The sequence below is a fragment of the Ylistrum balloti genome, unplaced genomic scaffold, assembly GCF_031769215.1.
Source record: "Ylistrum balloti isolate Yb309-2 unplaced genomic scaffold, AGI_CSIRO_Ybal_v1 Utg369646, whole genome shotgun sequence".
NCBI lineage: Eukaryota > Metazoa > Mollusca > Bivalvia > Pectinida > Pectinidae > Ylistrum > Ylistrum balloti.
Genome location: NW_026781904.1, coordinates 2,245,408 through 2,254,375, shown reverse-complemented (window position 1 = coordinate 2,254,375; position 8,968 = coordinate 2,245,408). Strand labels below are relative to the sequence as shown.

Below are 8,968 nucleotides of genomic sequence, written 5' to 3'. Positions count from 1 at the left end.
ATCGTTTTATAATCTATATATACTTCCATTGCACACCTACATGTGCTGTAACATGTGTTTTATGAATCAAACAACGTGACATTTCCCACGCCCTGGTTTTAAAAGTAACACAAGCACGTATATGTATAAATATGATTTAAATAAGAGAAATCCCTTTAATATGGCCACCAGGCTTGAAAAAACGATAGTAAATGTGATTTTGAATTCATGTTTTCATGTTCATGTGTGTGGGGGGGGGGGGTGAGTGTGTGTGAGTGTGTTTGTGTGTGTGTGTGGAGGGGTTTGTTGAGGGGGCGGGGGGAGGGAAGGGCAAAGGTGTGTGTGTTAATATCGCACTAACAGTTTTAATTCCATTCCATCACTGTCACTGAAACATACCGTATCCGGAGGGATAAGCTGAAATGTGCACAAAATTTCAAGTTTTCCTCTGCTTTTTATATATATATAACAAATAAAGACTACACCAAAGCAAAAGTCACTACCAAAATGCTAGTGTCAATCTGTACAGAGTTTCAGATAGTTTACGGTTTTTACTCGTGCTTCAATTTGTAATTTGCCTATCTGTTTCCGTGTATAAATGAGAACATTCTCCATAGCATAAAACACGTCTAACAGTACTAGAAGAAAATACCGACATGACACATAATCATAATTCAAACTCAAATTTAATAAACCTATGGCAAAATATGAACAAAACAAAGATTTACATGGAGACTCCTGAGCAGTACAAGGAGAAGAAGACCAGCTGTTCCGGAAGAGTAAGAGCTTCATCGACGACACCCGCAATGTAAACATTTGACAATCCATGTAAGCAATGTCACGTTCTCAAACGAGAACATGGTATACAACAACTAACGAGCATCAAATACGCCCAGCTTCATGAGATATATTTCTTAATGAGATCACTAGTAATGACACCAACCTGCATCTTTTGTCCCCTTGTGTTACGAGTTTGTCCGTCAGTGGACGACTTCTTGTACAAAAATCGTTATAATGCTAGCTGTCTCTTGAATATCGAATCAACTGTTACAGGAAAATACGATAGGTAGTAGACGCAGGGATATTGCTATCTAGAAATGGAAAAAATCACAATAGTAAAATTGAAATGATCACATTTATCATACAGCTTGATGGAAAATTGTCCACGTTGGTTTCGTTGTTGGAAAAGATAGAGATAAGCAGATGAAGTAGAAGAGTCTGTCGTGTCTTTGATTTAAAGTTCCGGTGGACATATACGATGGACGTAGTCCATATAAGAAATATATTTTTTTTTCTTTTTTAAGACGTCATCAATATATCTGAAAGCTACTAGCAAAATCTAAAATTTGTAATTTAGCCTATTTATTTTCCTGGTAACATAAAAAGGAGAACACTATGATAGTGGTAGATAATGGTACAAAATTTTGAGCAGCTAGTATCAACGATTTAAGAGCTCTGATCCGGAAAATCCCCATGTCCTCACTTACAGAGCCCAATTTTATATGTTGGAAAAGTAAAATAACTTGATAATAATACTCTAGAGCCTTGTAATATAAGTGATAGTTTGTATTTATTATATTTTTGTCTTTTATTCGTGTACATTCGCGTAAGCGTCGGTTACTTTGGTTTTGTCTGATTTCCATACTAGTAGGCCCGGAATAGGCATACTATTGTTAGTCACGTATTGTACATGTTCTGGACAATGACTGACCATTTGACCTGTGACATACGGTGTTAAATTCAATCGTCCTTTTCCTGACTAACCTTTCTTTCCTTTCTTACCTCTGATTTTGGGTTTAGGCAGAAAGACTGTTGTGATATTTTTCATTACATTCTTGTCCGTCGTGCCATATATGGGGAAAGTCTTTGATTTATGCTACAATTTGTTTAAGTCTACGCAAATTATTGATAAAGATCATTTACTGATCTATTCCAAAGAAGCAATTCAATGACTTTAGATTTAATCTATATTTTCACATGACCGATCCGCGTGAGAGCAATATCTTTTAAAATACATTGTGTAATCCTCTATTTTTGTTAAGGTCTTGGTCTACGTCATTTATGTCCAATGTAGATATAAGTAATGTGTAGCAAATTTGTAATAAGCTACATAGTTGAAGTGATATTCATTTTTGTATCATTACTACAGAGCAAGTATGTATTGTCAGTAACATGAATGTGAATGTTACTGTGTGTTGTGAAGAGTTTATGATGTATTTTAATCTGTTATTGGTATTGTTTTAGACATCTCCATGCTTCATCTTTGAGAGTAAAAATATGGAATGGAATAGTCTGTTTGATTGTTTGAATTGAAATACTTCTTAACCCCGAATTTGTACTGAAGCAGTAACTCTTCAAAATACGGTCAAATGTATAGTAATCGCTGTACATATGTATATGATTAAACCCTACCGTAGAACTCTGACAATGGGCTTTATCCCTTAGTTGAATAGAAATTGTACATAATTAAAATCGAAAACCGACTAAGATGTTTTAAGATTTTATTGTTCGTCTTTGGGTTGTTTTCAATAGCATATAATGACTGACGACCGAGACGCTAGGATCCCGGTGGATAGAGGATGGGCGTGGATGGTGTTGGTTGGTAAGTGTTAAGAAAAAGAAAAGAACAAAACGATTTTAAGATGAAACAGGTGTCCTTATAGTGTATAGTGTCACACCTAAGTAATATTAGTACAATATGAATCCTTTGTCTTGGCAGGTATTGTATTATTAAGATTATTACTATCCTAATATGCACAAGTAACACATCCATACTGCTACCGCACACCGTGTATATCTCATATGTGAGGTAAATATGGTCTTGGAGCCAAATTCCAATAAGGAATAAAACATACCTCAATTGCCTTGATTCCATGCAATTTATGTACGGAAAAAAGTAGCAACACTTACCCTATAAAGTCGGAAGAGTTTTCACTATCGATTACCATCCATTTAGAAGAAACGCTAACGAGATCGAGTATCAATAGTGAACACTAAATATTAAAATATATATAAATGAAATTAAAGATATCATTACCTTATTTATCGTACACCCTTTTAACGTTCTTGATTAATGCTGTTGGTGATTTCATCATTTACAGGATCGTTCGTCATATCTACAATCAATGTAGGGACAGAAAAATCTTTCGGAATTTTCTTCATAGAATTTCTTCGACAATTCAAAGGCACAGTGTTTATGACTGCAATGATTAACACGGTGTGGAATGTAGTTTTCAGCATAACAGGTAGGTTCCGAAGACATGACCACAAGGAAATAGTTTTGTGGAAGTTTAGAGAAGTAAAGCTAAAGTATTCTAAAATATCTCGTTCTAATCTGAGGTCAACACCAGGCGAATATTTGTAATGAATGATTGTTCGTTCTTTGATATGTTGTTTGCTAGCAATTTAGAAAAGCCATGCACTACAATAAAATCATTAACTCCAAATTTGCACGGGACGATGCTTCAATTATTATTATGTGTAAAATCCTATTTGTTTAGCATTTGTCATTGTGCTGCCATTCTTAGAATTCTCCATCTGACATTTCCACTTCGTCAAATGGTGTACTATGTTCGTATTGGACGTTCTTTCCTCTATGCGTCACTGGATAACCGCTCGGTCATCTTGACGGCAAGTTGTTCTTTTCACTTTTTAGTGTGTCTATTTTGTAGCTAATAACGCGTATTCATTGATAGTCTTAATGGGGCACCTAATATTGAGGCTTGAAGATGTTAATTAGAAGTCCCTACATCCCAGTGGGCGATTTCTGTGTCTCTGTAGCTTCTTTTCAAGGCTCCTGACCTCTCGCACATTCTTCTGCTGGTTGTGCAATAAGAGTTATAAGTACCAGCCTCGTCTATTAATACATTCATATCTATAACAAGGTACAAAACTCAACCGGCCTAGTGAAACGACCAACTTAACCGTTTCGAGATATCTTGCGGAGAGAATTCAGAATATATATAGATACATTCTTTGCCTTAATTTGGTATGTGATTGATGATTTGTAAGATTACAGTTAGTTGGACATTAGTCTGGCAACGAAATCAGACGCTGAATATAAATAAATTAGCTCCAAAACCACCACAACTTGACATAGGCGTGATTCAACTTCAATGTAATGTTAAGAGTGATCCTTTGAAGACTTGCTTGTGTACTATTTTTATTATCGAAGCTCCAATTTAAAACTCCCGAAATACGTCAAGTATTGATTTACATCTTTCGAATTGAAATAGACCTATCCATAGGATTCATCACAAAAACAATTTTTTTTTTTCATTTGAATTTCTTTTTTGTTTGGTGATCAAATCGGAAGCATTGCAATCAAATGTGCAAAGGTAAAGATGGACGACGAAGTAAGATCCAATCCAGCAGAAGTATAAATATCATCGGCCCATATACACATGACAAGATACTAAGTGAATTGGCACTATAACATAACCTTTACGTTTGCCTTAAACAATTAATATTTTAGTGTACTTAAGGATGATAATCAGAACAAAGGGAGGTCTGCCGTAAGATTATCCCGTTTGTTGCGGCATTACTGAAGTAAAGGTCCGTATCATACTGGTATTTCAACAAATTCGCCAAACTGTCGATGGTTGATTTCTTTAGAGAGGTCAGAAAATTGGTTATATTATAAACTCGAGATTGCCTTTACCATTAAAGAATACATATTTCAAAAATCCGCTTTCTGTGGTCATGCATGGCAATTGGTATTGTTATCAGTAAAATGTTAGCATTAAATTAGTAGTCTTGTTTCAATGGATGGCTTGTGTGACGTTTGAGTGAGAAAGAAATAATGATAATAGAAAAAACTTCATGAAAAACAATTATGACATTTGCTTTTTTACAGCGGCTTCAGTCTTATTAATTGGCTTTAAAAGACTAAGCATTAGGATATCAGTTTTTCTCGGAATAACGCTCAGTGCTCTCGGATATGGCATCAGCAGCTTTGCTACCGGGCTGGAATATCTACTAGTATCACAGAGTATCCTTGTTGGTAAGATATACTGCATCATTTATAAATGGAGTCAATTAATGGTAACTGGAAATGGTCGGAGTAGTATATAAATGCCAAAATCTCATAAAGGTGTCCACGGATGATGCAACTACTGACAGACGTTTTGATAGTGATGTCACACTGAAATGTCTTTATCTTGACACTGCAGCACGACAGCCACTCGCTAATAAGATTGCAAAAGGAAAACGAATAATTATGCATTTAATGTGTCTTTTTTAATGCAACATCAAAAGTTACATTCGTGTTTTGCCAAACATCATGAATGTGGCTAGAAGTGTTGTGAATATGAGAAAACATTAGAAAAATCAATATAAAGATGTATGAAATAGAATAGTATATCTTAATTGTTTCAGGTATGGGAGCAGCGTTCAACATTCCACCGATATACATACTAATTGGTGATTATTTTGACAAGAAAAAAGGTATCGCGAATGCTGTTTTTGTAGCCGGAAATTCCTTGGGTGGAGTGATAATGCCACCATTATACCGTTATGTATTTGATGAATATGGATTGCGTGGAGGACTTATAATCACTTCTGGTATAATATTTAATTCTCTGGTAGCTGCAGCCTTACTTCGTCCGACTACATTCTACACGGATCGTAGTCCACAGAAATCATCGTTTGGCAGTGTGGATAATAACAGTGCTACGACAGCGAAACCCGACGAGGAAAATAATGACCCTTCACATCCATTTCTAGCAAGGGAAGAAGCAGCAAAACATTCTGCAAACGCCGACAATACACAAACGAATGACTCCAATGAAGCCGTTGATAGTGCTATGGAAGAGAAACTTGAAAAGGCAAATACTGATCAATCATGTCCATTTATTACAATCAAAGAAAAAGCTGAATCTTCTGCAATCTGCAAAATATCACACATTCACGATTCCAATGATACAGCTCATTCAGGTGGTGTTTCAAATCCCCTTAACGGATATGCGGATTCTAAACTATCGGTTGATCAGTTGGATAGGAAGGATGGTCATCATGAAAAACAATGTGAAATCGGAGAGGGATGCTTGGTTAAATGCAAAAATAAGATAGATTGCTCATTGCTGAAAAACGTTCATTTTCTACTATTTCTCTTCATCTATTGCATGGGAAACGTAGCCATGATGTGCGCCCACATCTATATTCCGACCTATGCCAGAGATATTGGCATTGAAGACCAACGTATTGCTATCATCGTCTCCCTATATTGTGTATCAGATTTCGTGGGACGCATTGTAGCTGGGTTCCTCTCTGATCAAAAGTGGATCACTGCAGAACAGATTGTTGTTCTCTCGCAGGTGAGGAATCTAGTAAAATTGATGCTGACAGTATTGATTTGATTTGTAATTTTGTGTTTTGATGTAAATCTCAAGTCTCGAATCTCAAATCTAAGTAAGTCCTTTATGAAGGACACACAGATGAACAGCATATTTTACTACAAACTGAGAGTGCTAAACTATAATAAGCTAAAATAAAAATGCCTCATAAAAACGGTTCGTCCATTTTGGACCCATCAATGATGTCAAGAGCCTAAAGACTGAGGCGATTGAGACAAATCCAAAGTGATAGAAATAAATGTCAAATCCAGAAAGTGCACATGCCCCATAATTAAATCAATTTATTTTTTGGAAGAATGCCAAGAGCATTTCGCACCGTGTCATTACTCGAAAGAATTCAGACGATCACTAATTTCACGATTATTTTGTTTGTTTCCTTTAAGATTGTTGTTGGTGTGGTTCTGCAGTTTACCGTTTACTACACCTCATTTCTACGCCTGCTGGTGTTTGTCGCTATATTAGGTTGCACAGCTGGCATGATTGTCGCTTTATTCCCGCCAATGATGCTAGACATTGTGGGTAAAGATCGGTATCCTAGTGCTATGGCTATATTCATTCTATGGATTTGTCTGTTTGAAGGACTCGCTGTACCAGTTTTGGGTAAGAATAAGACAATCAGAAAATTAGTATTTTAACATACATGATATGGAATAACTGTGAAAAGTATTAATCATTTCGCGCACATACATTAGACATTAGAGAAGCATATCAAATGGTTCTTTGCAGCGCGAAAATCCTTATATCACAATCAGTAGGATAAAATAATATCTATTGAATATATACCAACTACAAGAAATATTACAAAATGCCGAATGTTTCCGTTTTAATGCATATACAAAGAATATGTTCATTCTTTGAAGTAATACAATGTTTGCTAAATATTTATGTTTCAGGATATTTTCGTGACATCAACAACACTTTTCACTTCTCTTTTCATTTGATGGGAGCAACGTCATTTGCAGCTGTAGGACTTCTTATCATATTTTGCATCTTGAAAAGAAAACGGTCTCGTCAGAAAAATGATGAAGAGACTACATAATTTAAAGATATGTAAGAAAGTGACATCATATACAAGAAAATGTATGACACATTTCTCAATAAATGCAGTAGGCCTAATTTAGGCGGAACACATTCCCGCCAATCTGCAATGAGGAGTTCCCATACGATAGGTAATATTTAACTACTCGCTTACGTCCGTCAACTGATTTTTTTCTCAGCTCTCGGCGATTAGGACTGAAAGATATACTAAGATATGGTAAATGCGCATTGTCTTCATGTCGTTTGACTGCTATTAAAATACAAAAAGGACCTGAACAGAGCAATGCTTTATAATGTCTATAAAAAGTGCGATTGACAATAATGTTATATGTTCAATGATAAGATGATCTGTTTGAAAAGAATCTGTTGTGATTATGTGAGGTGTACAAAGTTTGGGTTACAGGAAGCTTGCATGTCCTCGAAACAGTTAAACGGTAATATATTAGATAAGTCTCGATAATATGAGAAGAGTGGTCATGGACGATCTGCCTTGTCAAGAATGTGGTCCTTTTTATCTTTATCACACGTTTTTTATGATAGCGTAAAACATGCACCTTAGCATGTGATAACGGGCTTACAGGAACTTGCAGCATGGTTTTATGTTTTTAAATAACTCATTTAGGTCATTGAACGAAAGATACAAAGCGAACAGCATTAGAAGATGTTGTTTACTTGCACTTGGTCAATTTATAGCATTAACATTGACACGTAGTGGGGACGATATCTCAACGATGAATTAATTTTTTTAACAGTAAGTTTTTCCTCATGATATGGCTGTGATAGGTCACGTTATGCATGGATTATAGACCGATCTAAAACCCCAAAAAGGAAACATTAGTAATAAAACATACCCGGGAAGCGGAGAAGAGATCTTATATATATATATATATATATATATATATATATATATATATAAATTACCTGCTTATGAAATTGACAATGAACTTACCTGTCTATGAGACGACTGAGGAAATCCTAGGTGATTGTAAGAAATGTCAAAATTTAGTCGGGGAAATTAGTAGCTACTACTTTTCACAATTGAAATAATATATCTATGAGCTTTTGTGATACGGTGCAACAGCTGGGTTTCTTTACCGTGTGACTTACCTTGGGGTACATTTTGTTTATGATGTCACTAAAAGCAACTAAATTATATGTGAGTCTCTAGGGATAACGGAACGTCATTTTCTTTCTAGTATATATGACCGGTGACCATTGGATGACTGACACAAAGAGAAATATTAATACTGCAAAAAGAATGTCTCAAATATAACACCTACGGAAGTCGCTATTGCCACACAGGCGCACAATGCATAAAAACAAATTCGGCTCTCTGACGACGCTGAACAAGATAAGAAGATATTTCAGAGTAACCAGGTTCCTATCCAAGCTATTAAATAAAACGATAAGTTGTTCTTTCGATAAAAATTACACATTCTATAATCTGGAAAGTATTCTAGTACTCTTCACATTTATCGAATTATGAGTTTTATTATCAATTATCCCGTGTGAATACTTTCAATACTAATTATTCCGTGTGAAAAGTTTGCATATAAATAATCCTGTGTTAATATACACAGCAAATTCATTGTGAATGG

The 8,968-nt window shown here is 35.4% G+C and overlaps 1 protein-coding gene across 1 annotated transcript; it reads left to right on the top strand.

The window, feature by feature from the left end:
- The first annotated feature begins 2,517 nt into the window (after positions 1-2,517).
- On the top strand, positions 2,518-7,371 carry LOC132555350 (monocarboxylate transporter 12-B-like). Its single transcript, XM_060219701.1, has 7 exons — positions 2,518-2,581; positions 3,081-3,224; positions 4,835-4,981; positions 5,356-5,913; positions 6,016-6,293; positions 6,716-6,932; positions 7,226-7,371. The coding sequence occupies exons 1-7, from the start codon at positions 2,518-2,520 to the stop codon at positions 7,369-7,371; spliced, it is 1,554 nt and encodes a 517-aa protein (XP_060075684.1).
- Positions 7,372-8,968: the final 1,597 nt, after the last annotated feature.